Source organism: Scyliorhinus torazame, chromosome 17, assembly GCF_047496885.1.
Source record: "Scyliorhinus torazame isolate Kashiwa2021f chromosome 17, sScyTor2.1, whole genome shotgun sequence".
Lineage (NCBI taxonomy): Eukaryota > Metazoa > Chordata > Chondrichthyes > Carcharhiniformes > Scyliorhinidae > Scyliorhinus > Scyliorhinus torazame.
The window spans coordinates 30536515-30552949 of record NC_092723.1 but is presented as its reverse complement, the minus strand read 5'-3'; the positions used below and the strand labels follow the sequence as shown (position 1 = coordinate 30552949).

Here is a 16435-nt window from a genome sequence, read left to right as displayed (position 1 = left end):
GTCCTCGGGAGACATGGTGGTGTAAATGTTAGCACTGTTGCCTCATGGTGCCGAGGATCCGGGTTCGATCCTGGCCCCGGGTCACTGTCCGTGTGGAATTTGCACATTCTCCCCGTGTCTATGTGGGTCTCGCCCACAACCCAAAAGATGTGCGGGGGAGGTAGATTGGCCATGCTAAATTGCTCCTTAATTGGAAACATTTTAAAAAGTGATTTAAAAAGAAAAAAATCATTGCCCTTATTGAGAGTCGCTAATGAAATTCAGGATGTTCAGAATGAATCTTCTCTTTAGGTCCAAGATTTTGTTTAATGTTGCACATTTTTGCAGTTAATGCTTAGTTTGAGAAAATGACTTTTTAGTAGTAATCAGTTCAGATTTGTTTAAAATCAGATAGTGTCATGTAGAAACAGTAAGAACTCAGCAGGTGAGGTTCATGTTAGTGTTGTATTGGCTTATCACCTTTCCACCTTTTTGTCCTCCTTGTGTGTTTATTGTCTAGCTTTTCCACAGATTTTTCATCAATTTCCCGTTGCCACCATTAGGCACCTTTTGACATTGATTCCATCTTGGCTAAAAAGGAAATGCACACAATGAAGCTCAAGATAACATGTCAAGTAGTTACTTACCACACTGAGAATCTCTTCTATCATGTTCTGATAGTGCTGGGGACTTACTTTGTTGGTTGAGAACAGACCAGTTTGTCACTCCCAAGTCTTGACATTTCAATAGCTGGCAACACTCTTGTCTATCGGCTATGACAAAAGTGCTGCAAAATTATTTGCATGTCCCTGAGACAAAGAAGACTATTGCCATTTCTGCCATTTAAAATCACTTGTAGATTGGGAATAGACGTTTTAAAGTGTTAAATCGTTGTGGTACAAGATGAATCCAAAGGAAATTGTTCTATTCAATTTTTCAGGAGTGTGCAGGAGAGCCTCTCTTCATGTTGTACTGCGCCATTAAACAGCAGATGGAGAAGGGACCAATTGACGCAATCACAGGCGAAGCACGCTACTCATTGAGTGAGGATAAATTGATCCGACAACAAACTGAATACAAGACTCTCGTGAGTTCAGCTGTCAAGCTCCAGTTGAGCACTAAAATTGCATGTGTGTACTACGAAACTGGTGTTTGAAGCAAAATGTTCATTTACATTAACATATAAAGACTTTTTGATGAATCACATTAAATGAACGTCAGGCCCCAATTTTGTTGCCAACGCTGAACAAATGCTGTCCACTATTCATTACACTTGCACATGCCCACAGACTTTATATAGGCTTTCGCTCTGAAACTCGCGATGATTGGCAGTTCATTTCAGCACAGTGCCCAGTACAGTGGATCTGGAATATGTGCAAACAGGGATTGCAAATGTGCATCTACCTAGATAATCACATTGGAGAATTCTTTAAAAAATATATATATTTTTGGACAATTTTTCAACAACCCCCCCCGCCCCCAGCATAAAGAAAGAAACAAGAACACAACAATCCAAAATTATACATTGGATTTCCCCCATAAACAGTAACCCCTCATATAACATTTAAAAACACACCTTCACCCAAACGCCACCCCAACAGAACCCCCCCGCCCTTGGGCTGCTGCCGCTGCTGACCTCCTCCTAGCGCTCCGCGAGATAGTTTAGGAACAGTTGCCACCGCCTGAGGAACCCTTGCACAGACCCTCGCAAGGCAAACTTTATCCTCTCCAGCTTGATGAACCCTGCCATGTCATTGATCCAAGCTTCCACACTAGGGGGCTTCGCATCTTTCCATAGCAGCAAAATCCTCCGCCGGCTACCAGGGACGCAAAGGCCAGAATACCGGCCTCTTTCGCCTCTTGCACTCCCGGCTCGTCTGATACCTCAAATAATGCCAATCCCCAGCTTGGCTTGACCCGGGCGTCCACCACCTTGGACATAATGTGGAGATGCCGGCGTTGGACTGGGGTGCGCACAGTAAGAAGTCTTACAACACCAGGTTAAAGTTCAACAGGTTTGTTTCGATGTCACTAGCTTTCGGAGCGCTGCTCCTTCCTCAGGTGAATGAAGAGGTATGTTCCAGAAACATATATATAGACAGATTCAAAGATACCAGACAATGCTTGGAATACGAGCATTAGCAGGTGATTAAATCTTTACAGATCTGTGCCCGGGTGATCCTCGGCCTCTGATTGTCTGGCAGTTCTCAGCAAGCAGGGCTTCCTCCACCTCCTCCCACCCACACCATCCATGTGCCCCCTCCCCCAGGTGTTCTTGATCCTGGGGAAATGCACCACTTCCTAGTTAAGTGACTCATTGACAAATAAAAAAGCTAACAAAGGAAGGGCTGAAGCTGAGCAGGGATCAGAAAGCAGGTTTACACGTGGACACAGATGACATGGTTGAATTTGTAAGTGAGTAGTTTGCATCTGTCTTTACAAAGGAAGAAGAACTTTCTGAAGTTGAGGAGAAAGAGGGGGTAGTTGAAACACTAGCTGGGCTGAAAATTGATTAAGAGGAGGAACTGTGAAGACTGCCTGTACTTAAGCTTGCTAAGTTAGCAGGACCAGATACTGAAGGGAGTAAGGGTGCAAACTGCGAAAGTATTGGCCATATTCTTCCAATCCTCCGTGTATCGGGGAGAAGTGCCAGAGGACAGGAATTTTAACACTTTCTCAAAAAAGAATAAAATGATAAAGCCAGAAATTGCAGGCCATCAATTTAACCTCTACAGTGGGAACGCTTTTGGATAAACTGGGACAAAATTAACAATCGCTTGACAAGCCTGGATTGATTAAAGAAAGCCAGCATGGATTTGTTAATGGTAAATTGGTTTAACTAACTTGATGGAGTTTTTTTGATGAGGTAGAGGAGGGGTGATGAGGGTAACTTGGTTGATGTGGTATATGTGGATTTCAAAAAGGTGTTTGATAAAGTGCCACACAATAGGCTTGCTGGCAAAGATGAAACTAGTGGAATAAAAGGGGCCAGCGGCAGAAAATGGTTGCAAAAGTTAACGGAGTGGCAGGAAACAGAGAGTAGTAGTGAATAATTGATTGTATTTCAGATGGGGGGGAAGGAACACAATGGCATTTTGAGGTGATTTTCTTTGTATATATCAGTGACCTTAAATTGAATGTGCCATGTGCACAATTTCAAATTTTTATAAACGTTGAAGTATTTTGAACTGTGAGGAGGATGGTAATAGTCTTCAGGAGGACATTAACAGGCTGGTGGGACAGGCAGACAAGCGGCAGATGAAATTTAACGCAAAGAAGTGCGCATTTTGGTGGGAAGATCGAGGAGATATAAAATCAAGTGCACAATTCTAAAGGGGGTGCAGTAACAGAGCAACCTGTGCACTCAAGATTGAAGGCCACAAGGCAGAGAAAGTGGTTCAAAGAAGAAGACAAGACCTTGGGCTTTATAGATGGAGTCATAGAATACAAAAGCAAGGATATTATGATGAACCTTAATAAAACACTGGTTCAGCCTCAGCTGGAGGATTGTTTCCAATGCTGTGTACCACAAGAAGGATGTAAAGGCTTTGGGGAGGGCGCAGACAAGATTTACAAGAATGGTTCCAGGGTTGATCTGTCCTTCTTAGCTAAGCGAAGATTGAGAGGAGATTTGGTAGAAGTGCTGAAAATTTAGAGGTGTAGGAGAGTGTAGAATCTGTCCTTGGATCCATGCATCTGTTTAGTCTTTTCGGTTGGATATACCAAGCTCATCTTTATCTTAAACATAGCTGTGTTTTTTTTTATCTATATAGATTCTGAACTGTGTGAACCCGGAGAATGAGAACAGTCCTGAGATTCCAGTGAAGGTGCTGAACTGTGATACAATCACGCAAGTTAAAGAGAAAATCCTTGACTCCAGCTATAAAAACGTACCTTATTCCCAGCGGCCACGAGCAGTTGATATGGACCTGGGTATGCATTACGTCAAATCATTATCATTTTAAATGCTGAAAAAAGCTTTTGCACCCTTCATACCTGTGCCAGTGCTAGATCCAGATCAGAGCCACATCTTGTTCTTCCTTAATCGTAAAATGTGTTGATTGGGTGGGATAGGGCAGCACAGTGGTTAGCACTGTTGCTTCAGAGCTCCAGGATCCCAAGTTCGATGCCTGGCTTGGGTCACTGTCCGTGCAGAGTCTGTACGTTCTCCCCGTATCTGCGTGGGTTTCCTCCAGGTGCTCCGGTTTCTTCCCACAGTCCAAAGATGTGCAGATTAGATGGGTTGGCCCTTAGTGTCCAAACAAAAGGTTGAGTGTGGTTACTGGGTTATGTGGATAGGGTGGCAGTGTGGGCTTAAGTAGAATACTGTTACTAAGGGCCAGTGCAGACTCGATGGGCTGAATTGCCTCCTTCTGCACTGTAAATACTATGATTTCCCCCCCCCACCCCTCTCCTCCTCTCCCCGGCCATGTTTTTCAGCAGCGGATGTGGCTTGTCATTGGCAGTATCTTCCAGTCCCACCGATGTCAATGACATTTTACGTTGTTGCTGGCTGCGCCAATGGGAAACCTGCAGTGGGAGGCCACTGCCGGTGGGAATTGCTGCAAATTGCAGCCCATAGTTATTCTAACCCAAATCATTAATTATTTGCAATCACGTCAACACTCTAATAACCCCTTTGCGTGGAAAGATTTGTTTGTACCTCCCCTTTCAGATACATATGCGAAATCCATGCCTCTTGTTCACTCTTTACTCTTTATGGGCCAGGGTTTAGGGAACCCCAAAGTGTATCATGGAGTTCACCTGACCCACTACCTTTAATAGATTGTGGTATGGGGAGTACACGGCCCACTCTACAGGTGTCGTAGAGCAGAAATGGAAACTTTTTTAAAAAACAAAATGAACTCAAGTTAATCTTTTTAAACCATACAGTGAACATCTTAGCAACCATTAATTCAAATACAATCTCCAAAAAATACAACACTAAGTAATCCTTAATAACTTCCCAAACAACATCCAGAAGACAAAAAAAACACCTATTAACAGAAGCACATCAGGTTTACATTCACTACTGAAAACATTTATAATTCTGAATTCACCAAATGATCAAGAGATAGTCTTTTCATGGCAGAGAGATCAACAGTACACCTGCTTTGTCTGGCTTCAGCTCCAACACTGAAAACGAAACTAAAACACACCCTGCAGCAAACAGCCTAAAATGAAAGTAAAAAGCTGACAGACAGCCCAGCTCCACCCACACTCTGACATCATTGATAAACACCCATTTCAAGTTAGAAGCCTTGAATCGATTTTTTAAATTTAAATTATCGTATAGCAAAATAGATTATTATGGTTGATTTAAGACGGAAGGTAAAATAAAAATAAGCCAACATTTTTTTTTAAAAGACAAAAGCTTTTTGAAAATATGTAAGATTTCCTTTATCATCATGGGGGAGGACTTGGTGTGTCACGCTTTTTCATATTCTTCTTAAACCCCACAATCTTTTTTTTTTGTCTGGCCAGTCCTCGCATTGTTGTTTGTGGGGCCATGTTGTGTGCAAACTACAGTGTCAGTATGACAGCAGTGGCTACACCTTGAAAGTAATTGGTCGTAAAGTGTGTCATAATGTCCTGAAAACATTCGAGGCACCAATGCAACTTTTCATTCTATCTGTCTTCTACCTAAGTACTTTCTGTTTCTGGCCTGTTTTTCACCTACCAACGTTTCCTTCCAGTTAATTCAGGAAATACATAGAATACATAGAAAAACATACATAGAAAATAGAAGCAGGAGGCGGCCATTCGAGCTGCTCCGACATTCATTATCATCATGGCTGATCAAGTTCAATACCCTGATCCTGCCTTCCCACCATTTCCCTTGATCCCTTTAGCCCAAGAGCTATATCTAATTCCTCCTTGAAATTACACAGTGTTTTGGCCTTAGCTACTTTTTGTGGTAGTGAATTCCACAGATTCACCATCTCTGGATGAAGAAATTTCTCATCACCTCAGTCCTTATCCTCAAACTATGACCCCTAGTTCTGGACTCTGCCACCATCGGGAACATTCTTTCTGTATCTACCCTGTCTGATCCTGTTAGAATTTTATAAGTTTCTGTGAGATCCCCCCTCACTCGTCTAAACTCCAATGAATATAATACTAACCGATTAGTCTCCCCCCATATGTCAGTTCTGCCGTCCCAGGAATCAGCCTTTGCTGCACTCCCTCCATAGCAAGAACATCCTTCCTTAGATAAGGACACCAAAACCGCACAAAAGACTCCAGGTATGGCCTCGCCAATGCCCTATACAATTGTAGTAAAACATCCCTGTTCCTATACTCTCAAATCCTTTCGCTCTGAAGGCTAACATACAATTTGCCACCTTTTCTGCCTGCTGAACCTCCACGCTTACTTTCAGCAACTGATGCACGAGGTTCATCAAGGCCTCATTGAGTATCCACCTCTCTCAATTTACACCATTCAAATCATATTCTGCCTTCCTATTTTTGCTACCAAAGTGGATAAGCTCACATTTATTCATGTTATACTGCGTTTACCATGCATATGTCCACTCACTCAGCCTGTCCAGATCCCGCTGGAGTAACTTTGCATCCACCTCACAGCTCACCCTCCCATCCAACTTTCTATCATCTGCAAATTTGGAATTACTATAATTAGTTCCCTTGTCCAAATCATTAATATATAATGTGAACAGTTAGGGTCCTAGCATACATCCCTGCGGTACACCACTAGTCACTGCCTGCCAATCGGAAAGGACAAGTATCTTTTTCAAAGGTTGCTGCTTTCCAGTTCAACAATTTGGGCTTTAATGCATTTCTCTCTTCATTCAGAGCTTAAATTTAATTATATTATGATCACTGCCACTAAATGTTCTCCTATCTTCATATTGCCTCCATGTCTGTGTTGATTACGGAGCTGATGAATCAGAATTTTGTTTTAATGATGCCAAAAGAAACACCACTATTCCTGCAGTTTTATGGGCTTTTGTGCAACAGTAAGTGGGTGCCGGCAGTAGGGTTTTATAATTGAACTTTCAATATCTGTTGTTTCACATGAATTTCATTGTCACCACTTAATGAAAAATTCATTATTTCGATAGCGTTTTATTTAAATCCAAATTTTAAAAAATGAATCCACTGGCATTTCTGTCGTAGAGATGGTGGTAGATAGGTACTAATCTGCAGTATATCTGTGCAGAATGGCGTCAAGGACGAATGGCTCGAGTTGTTCTTCAAGATGAAGATATCACCACAAAGATTGAAAATGACTGGAAGCGCTTGAACACTTTGGTGCACTATCAGGTAATGCAGACGCAGCAATCTGACAACTGAGTCACTCAGCACCAGAGGGAACGCGAGTAGAAGGTTTTGAAACTCTGACCTCACCTCGCCCTTATCAAGGTTTAGAGCAAACATAATAGATTTTGCACAATCAACTTTTAATATAACTTTTATAGCCCTGCCACCAAAATTATAGTTGCTTCCTTTATTTGAAATGTTGAAATATCTGGAGAGATCAGCAACAACATATCTGCCGATAATGTTAGACTTGGCTCAGATGTCCTCGCATCTTATCTGAGGAATAGTCCACACTCTGCATTCAAAGAATGCAGGCAGCTACTGGGTGCCACAATCCAAATCATCTCTGCTACTACAGGCCCCATCCCCCAATCACCACCAAGACCCCATCCCACCCAATGATACCACCTCCAAGTTATGCTTTGCTTTCCCTCAGCCACCTCTCCATCCATCTGACATTTTACCCTTGACCACATTGCCTGTCCTGCACCCTACTTTTCCAATCGGCCCCTTCATCGCCCACCAGAGAGTTGCTACTAGCTTTGCCGAGGCCCAATTTTCCATTATACTTTGTAGGAGAGCTGCTTGTCCACAGCTCAGTGGCTTGATGGAAAGAAGATAAATTATATAGCAGTTCTGCATTAACACATGGTAGTCAATCTGGTTAAGCATGCATCTTGGACATGCAGAACAGAGTTTATGGTTGAGAAATGCTTGGTCATGTGAGGAGAGTGGGGAACAAGTGCTGAGTTGAATGACAAGGGCCCAATATGAAATGCTTTCCAGCTCGATACAGCACCAAGCAGGAAGTTCATTTCCTGAACCAGTGATAAAGCAATTACTTTGTCTCAGGAACTCTATTTTACCAAATTATAAGGAAAACTTGAAGAATGGAGGTTATTGACTGAAGAATCTAGTGTGCCAATCTTATAGAACAGAGAGCTGTCAAATTGTTAAGCATGTAGAGTCTGCAATGCAATGGAAAGTTGAAAACCATTATGCAATGTTCACCATTTCAGATATGGTAACATTGTAAGTATAAATAAGACCGAGATTAATAAGCACGTGGGGTGGGAATTGGTACTGAAGAGGTTAATGTCAAATAAGGAGCTGATGAGTTGTCAGTCATTATGTGCTTTGAATGGTGGCAGATAATGAAGAGGAGATTTGAAGCAAATTCAAATTAGCGAAAAGCTGACGGGGACTGACAGAAAATTAAACCCTTTGCCTTTGACAGCAGCAGCCCCAAATCATGTCAGTGAATAGAATGGGATTAGCATTTTCTATTTCCTCAGAGAACAGGATTAATAAAGAAATAATAGATGTGCTGGCTTCTTTGTACACATTATTCATTATAATAGTCGATCAGAATATTTCACCTGGAACGTTTTACATTTATTATGTCAAAGCTAATAGTTTATGCTGCTAAAAAATAAAATTGGTGAGGAAAATATTTTTTTTCAATCTAGTGACACAGATAAACATAGAATTATACAGCTGTACGGCAGAAAAATATACATTTAAAGTCAATTACATATTGATGGTGCAAATCAAAATGGTATCTAAGACATGTTTGAGCAGCTCATCCCCACTAGCTGGAGGTTTAGTTACGTTGAGGAGGTTATTTATTGGATGCTGCCTTCAATAATAGAAAGTGCTGTTACCTTTTTAAAAATCCAGTTTGTGGTTTCTTGATTTCTTGAAGACTGGAAAAAGTTTTAGCTTCTGAAATAATCCATGTCTATTATCACATTAGATCTGGAAAATTGTTATAAGCTGCATTAAATATTTGGAAAATAACACTTGAAGACACAACAAGGTCAGGAATTTTCCGTCTGCAATACCCTTTGCAGTAAGCACACAAAATCCTGGTTAACTGTCTTGCCTCATGTTTTATTTTCTGGTTGTGACTGCAACAATTTTCTTGTTAATTTTCACTTCTTGCTCCTTTCCTCGTGGACTTTGCCGCGATCCAATGCCCACGCTGCACCCGAAAGGCCGTTCGCTGCGGCGCAGCATGGCCGATAAAAGCCGGGAGACCCCACTCCCGAGATCTACCCAGCTCGCGACGCCTCACGAGTTCTAACACGATCCCGCGAGTCGTCGCAATACAAATCCCGCCCATTGTGGGCAGGGTCACTTTTTAGCAAATCTGCATATTAGACCGAGGCAGCTAGTTTCACTTTAATGTGCAGATTCCCGAGGTACCCGAAGCATTGGGATCTATCCCCTTCACCTCGGAGACCTCGGGCAAGCACCGTTCAGCACTGGTCCCCACAAACGGGGGCCAGATGGATCGGAGGCCCCCAGGTGCATGCCTTTTGGGCAAGGTGGTACTCTGATCCTGCTGGTCCACCTGGGCACCCTGTCATTGCCAACCTGGCATCCTGGTTGTGGGGTCACTTTGGGTGCCTCGGCGATTCTCTCACTACACATTCACCCCCCCCCCCCCCCCCCCCACCACCACCACCACCACCACCATCTGGCCTGGGTTTGTGAAATCCTACCAACAGTCCTGGCTTGAGACAATTCACACCTCTTTAGCCTGGGATTACCCCTCTCTCTGGATGTGTAAAGACTTAATTACCTGCAAAGACTCGCATTCAAAGCATCGTCTTGCATCTTTGACTTTGTCTATATATATGATTCTGGAATCTACAAAGTCACAAGGACTTTAAACTAGCAAGTTGGGGGGAAGGGAAGGGTAAAGCTGTGGACAGTATAATGGTTAATGGAGAGCAAGGCAGCAGGTTACGTGACAGGTTATTATGTAGAAATATGGGTTCAAAGATGAGGAAAATTAGGAGAAAGGGTAAGAGGAAAAATAATTTGCGAAAAGTTACTGATCAAGGTGTTTTGATTCATAACAAAGACATAAAAAACAGCATAAGTGTACTTTACCTGAATGCTCGTAGTATACGGAATAAGGTGAATGAGTTGATGGCGCAAATCATCGTGAATGACTATGATTTAGTGGTCATTACTGAAACATGGTTAAAAGATGGTCATGACTGGGAGTTAAATATCCAAGGGTATCAAACTATACGAAAGGATAGAATGGACGGTAAGGGCGGTGGTGTAGCTTTGTTGTTTAAGGATGGCATCCGGGCAATAGTAAGGGATGATATTGGTGCTATGGAGGACAAGGTTGAATCAATTTGGGTGGAAATCAGGAATAGTAAGGCGAAAAGGTCACTGATAGGAGTAGTCTATAGGCCACCAAATAGTAACAGGATGGTAGGGCAGGCAATAAGCAAAGAAATAACGGATGCATGTAGAAATGGTACAGCGGTTATCATGGGAGATTTTAATCTGCATATCGATTGGTTTAACCAGGTTGGTAAAGGCTGCCTTGAGGAGGAGTTTATAGAATGTGTCCAGGATAATTTCCTGGAACAGTATGTAATGGAACCTACAAGGGAACAAGTGGTCCTAGATCTGGTCCTGTGTAATGAGGCAGGATTGATTAATGATCTCATAGTTCGGGATCCTCTTGGAAGGAGCGACCACAATATGGTGGAATTTAAAATACAGTTGGAGGATGACAAGGTAAAATCAAACACTAGTGTTTTGTGCTTAAACAAAGACGATTACAATGGGATGAGAGAAGAACTAGCTAAGGTAGACTGGGAGCAAAGACTTCATGGTGAAGCAGTTGAGGAACAGTGGAGAACCTTCCGAGCGATCTTTCACAGTGTTCAGAAAAGGTTCATACCGACAAAAAAGAAAGACGGTAGAAAGGTGAAAAATCGACCGTGGATATCTAAGGAGGTGAGGGAGAGTATCAAATTGAAGGAAAAAACATACAAAGTGGCAAAAATTAGTGGGAGACTAGAGGACTGGGAAGTCTTTAGGGGACAACAGCAAACTACTAAAAAAGCTATAAAGAAGAGTAAGGTAGACTATGAAAGTAAACTGGCTCAGAACATAAAAGCAGATAGTAAAAGCTTCAACAAATATATAAGACAAAAAAGAGTGGCTAAGGTAAATATTGGTCCTTTGGAAGATGAGAAGGGAGATTTAATAATTGGAGACGGGGAAATGGCTGAGGAGCTGAACAGGTTTTTTGGGTCAGTCTTCACAGTGGAAGACACAAATAACATGCCAGTGACTGATGGAAATGAGGCTATGATAGGTGAGGACCTTGAGATGATTATAATCACTAAGGAGGCAGTATTGGGCAAGCTAATGGGGCTAAAGGTAGACAAGTCTCCTGGCCCTGATGGGATGCATCCCAGAGTGTTAAAAGAGATGGCTAGGGAAATGGTAAACGCACTAGTGATAATTTATCAAAATTCACTAGACTCTGGGGTGGTCCCAGAGGATTGGAAAGTAGCAAACGTGACACCACTGTTTCAAAAAGGAGGTCGGCAGAAAGCGGGTAATTATAGGCCGGTAAGCTTAACTTCGGTTGTAGGGAAAATGCTGGAATCTATCATTAAAGAGGAAATAGCGGGGCACCTGGAGGGAAATTGTCCCATTGGGCAGATGCAGCCTGGGTTCACAAAGGGTAGGTCGTGTCTGACTAATTTGGTAGAATTTTTTGAGGACGTTACCAGTGCAGTAGATAACGGGGAACCAATGGATGTGGTATATCTGGATTTCCAGATAGCTTTTGACAAGGTGCCACACAAAAGGTTGCTGCATAAACTAAAGATGCATGGCATTGAGGGTAAAGTGGTAGCATGGGTAGAGGATTGGTTAACTAACAGAAAGCAGAGAGTGGGGATAAATGGGTGTTTCTCTGGTTGGCAACCTGTAACTAGTGGGGTCCCTCAAGGATCAGTGTTGGGCCCGCAGTTGTTCACAATTTACATAGATGATTTGGAGTTGGGGACCAAGTGCAATGTGTCCAAGTTTGCAGACGACACTAAGATAAGTGGTAAATCAAAAAGTGCAGAGGATACCAGAAGTCTGCAGAAGGATTTGGATAGGTTAGGTGAATGGGCTAGGGTCTGGCAGATGGAATTCAATGTTGCCAAGTGTGAGGCTATCCATTTTGGGAGGAATAACACCAGAATAGATTATTATTTAAACGGTAAGATGTTAAAGCATGCTGCTGTGCAGAGGGACCTGGGTGTGCTGGTGCACGAGTCGCAAAAAGTTGGTGTGCAGGTGCAACAGGTGATTAAGAAGGCTAATCGAGTTTTGTCTTTCATTGCTAGAGGGATGGAGTTCAAGACTAGGGAGGTTATGCTGCAATTGTATAGGGTGTTGGTGAGGCCGCATCTGGAGTATTGTGTTCAGTTTTGGTCTCCTTACCTGAGAAAGGACATATTGGCACTGGAGGGAGTGCAGAGGAGATTCACTAGGTTGATCCCAGAGTTGAGGGGATTAGATTATGACGAGAGGTTGAGTAGACTGGGACTGTACTCATTGGAGTTTAGAAGGATGCGGGGGGGATCTTATTGAAACATAAAATTATGAAGGGAATAGATGCGGGCAGGTTGTTTCCACTGGTCGGGGAAAGCAGAACTAGGGGGCATAGCCTCTAAATAAGGGGAAGTAGATTTAGGACCGAGTTTAGGAGGAACTTCTTCACCCAAAGGGTTGTGAATCTCTGGAATGCCTTGCCCAGTGAAGCAGTTGAGGCTCCTTCTTTAAACATTTTTAAGAAAAAGATAGATACCTTTCTAAAGAATAAAGGGATTCGGGGATATGGTGTACGGGCCGGAGAGTGGAGCTGAGTCCACAAAGATCAGCCATGATCTCATTAAATGGCGGAGCAGGCTCGAAGGGCCAGATGGCCTACTCCTGTTCCTAGTTCTTATGTTCTTATGTTTTTATGTACCTCTTCATTCACCTGAGGAAGGAGCTGCGCTCCGAAAGCTGGTGATTCCAAACAAACCTGTTGGACTTTAACCTGGTGTTGTAAGACTTCTTACTACACTGAAGAGTTCTAGTGAGAGGATCTCCTTGGTGAAGAAACCGCGCCCTCAGCTGCACGTTTCCCACTGAGGCCCCTTATGTAACGTGAGTGCCGTTGTATAGCCATGTTACTCGCTGCTGCGAGCACCGGAAAACATGTGGCTAAATGCACTCACTATGGGACCTTGTTTCATTTTAGTTGAATCGTGCCGTGTTCCCTTTTAGTTGAATGATGCCGTATGTGTCAACCATGGCCGTTTCTCCCATCGCCTGTTAAATTCTTGCCACATGTCTATTATCATATTATCTATGGAAAATTGTTACCAACTGCATTAAATATTGGGAAAATAAGGTGTGGCCTTGCATCCATTCGTGGACCAGGCCAATTCTCACTCTTTGATATTTCTTTGGGGAAGTGCTTTGTTGTTAATCGCATCGTCCTTCAGGGCATAGTTGTGGTATTCTGGTAATTTAAAGTTTTAGGGCTGAATTCTTCCCCGCCCTCCGCAAAATCACCACGGGACGCGAATAATAGAAAAGTCCTTTGACCTCGGGCGAGATTCTTCAGTCGCCGGGCAAGCTTGGCCTGAGAATCCCGGCCAGAGTGTTCTATCTCTGCAAAAGTGAGTGCAGCATGTGCTGGGACTTCCCCTTCAAGAATCAGTGCTATTGTGTGGCTGTATAAAGTGGGGACAGTTGAACATTATTTGTATTTGCTTACATTTATTTTTGCCAGGAGTCTGTTGCGCATAATTCCTGATTGGTGCAGTGCAGGCTAGTGTGCAAGTTTTCTGTTGGATTACAGTTTCTGCTGTGAAAAACAATAACCTGGCTCCTCCCTCAGGAGTGAAGCCAAGGCAGCTGCCAATCTAGAAAACCTTCTGATAGGAACTGTAATTAGCCTCTAATTGATCTCGAGGCCCATTTATTTTGGGCCACCTCCCTAAAGATATTACCTCAGCAGTGACCTTAAAAGGACAGAGAAGGTTAGTAACTAAACATTATGACTGTGTTCCATATTGCAATTTATAAATCAGTCCTTGGGATTTTTGGTCAGCTTCCGTTCTGTCGCTATTGCATTACCCCCCCCCCCCCCCCCCCCCCCCCAAGCAGAGCCACCATCCATGGAGTTAGATATAACTTTTCTTTGTAATGCCGGCTGCCATGTTCCTTGCCCTGTGTCCAATAGAATTGCTTGCTGCTTCCATACTAGCCTCGCACTGGAATCTTCCACCATCCCTACTGCACATAGCTCTCTGCTCTGATTGTCCTTGACATCTGTCTGCCACTACATTGTTCACTCCCTCCATCTCATTTTCCCCAGTCTCCCCTCCCAGTCTGCAATCAACACCAAGGATGATGCATTCATGAGTATGCCTTTGCTCATGTGCTGCACGGTGGCGCAGTAGTTAACACTGCTGCCTCACAGCACTGAGGTCCCAGGTTCGATCCCGGCTCTGGGTCACTGTCCGTGTGGAGTTTGCACATTCTCCCCGTGTCTGCCTGGGTTTCACCCCCACAACCCAAAGATGTTCAGGTTAGGTGGATTGGTCACGCTAAATTGCCCCTTAATTGGAAAAATGAATTGGGTATTCTAAATTAAAAAAACAAAAAAAGAATTTGCTCGTGCTAACTTGTGGATTCACAGAAGCTGCAATTGTCTCCTGCAATGGCTTCTCACCCTAGACCTGCACGACAACCTCTGGAGCTTCCCAAGGATCTGTTCTTAGCCAAAGCATATTTCTCATCTACAATCTGCTCCTCAGCAACATCACCCATAAGCGTGATGTCAACTTCTGTGCTGGGGCATTTTACTCTGTTAAACTTGTAATCCAGAGAACATTGAGTTCAAGTTTCACCATGGCCGTTTGAAAATGCCATTTCCGTTGAATAATAAAGGATGGTAAAAGTGACTATGAAAGCAGGGACATTTTCATAAGAGACCTAGTTGGTTCCTTCATGTCCCTTAGAGGAGGAGACTTGATGTCCTTACCCAGTCTGGTCAATATATGACTCCAATTCTGTGCGCAGTCCCTGAAGCAGCCTGGTGAGTAATGTGGTTGCATTAAAACTGCCGAAGATGAAAGTCCACCATCCCTTTACAATGTATACTACCCTTTTCTGTGATGTTCACATTCTGAGAATAAATTAACAATTTAAACTAGAGCCTTTTTCAACTCTTGTAAAATGGGGAATGTGCTCATTATGTGATTAATTCCAATATGCGATATAAGGATTCTGGCATAATGTATACGTTGAAAGCCAGAATCTTTACTCCGTTCTGTTTCAGCCACTTCTGATTTGTGTCAGTGGGAAATGCATGTAAAGCAACAGTGACAAATATTGATGAATGAGCTCCTTTACTTGTATTACCCTAAATATGTATTTTTGACATTTCTAAAATTGGTTCAGATTCGGAGTTGGTTATTGCCAAGTATTTTTCACTTTTTAGTGAGCTAGCACAGCAGGAAGGAATGTTCCTTTAATGAGTTGATGGATATTTCAATGGATTTCCTTCCATTGCAGACAGCTCACTGCCAGACAGCACCAATCTCCACATGTCCTTCATCCTATTAATTACAAAGCTCAGTAAACTTAAAATCTCATTTATCTTTAAGGGCTATCTTTGGGGGGGGATAAAAAATTTGCAATCATTTTTTCCAAACAAGAACAAAATCTAACTGATTTATTCACCTTGAACTATGGGGCGCCATCTATCGACCTCGGGACATGGGTAAATTTTGCGAGAGACCCAGGTGGCACGTTACAGGCTGGCAGTGCCCAGGTGTCATAATGCCCGTGTCCAGGTGGCATCATGCCCGTATCGGGGATTGGGCCCATGGGGGACTCTGCTCTTATGAGGTGTGGTGCGGGGGACTCGACCCCCTTATTGATGAGTTGGGACGTTGGGAGGGTCCGAAGCCACAGTGGGGAGGGGGGGGGGGGGTTTAGAGATCGGGCAACATTTACAAATGCTTCCCCGATTACTCCCTGCACTGGCGAACGGAGCTCATTAGTGCAGGAAACGGGACTCAGTGCGACCTCAGCGGGACGTTACTCGCCGAGACCCAGAAATGAAGCAAAGTCCCATTTAATAGTGGGGTCGTACTCGACACTGCCAGCGCAAGGAAACAACCGGGTATTCTGCGGACGCAAACGAGAATCCAGGTTGGTATGTTGCCTCCCTGGTGCAAGGGTCAAGGATGTCTCGGAGCGGCTGCAGGGCATTCTGGAGGGGGAGGGTGAACAGCCAGCTGTCGTGGTGCATATAGGCACCAACGATATAGGTAAAAAACAGGATGAGGTC

General features: G+C 43.4%; 1 protein-coding gene across 1 annotated transcript in view; it reads left to right on the top strand.

The window, feature by feature from the left end:
• LOC140394572 (plexin-A2-like) overlaps nt 1–16435 on the top strand; it is a 107609-nt gene that overhangs the window by 47961 nt on the left and 43213 nt on the right. Inside the window, exons 4-6 of the mRNA XM_072481928.1 lie at nt 920–1066; nt 3753–3912; nt 7160–7263. Coding sequence (XP_072338029.1) covers nt 920–1066; nt 3753–3912; nt 7160–7263 — 411 coding nt within the window. The remainder of the gene's footprint in view (nt 1–919; nt 1067–3752; nt 3913–7159; nt 7264–16435) is intronic.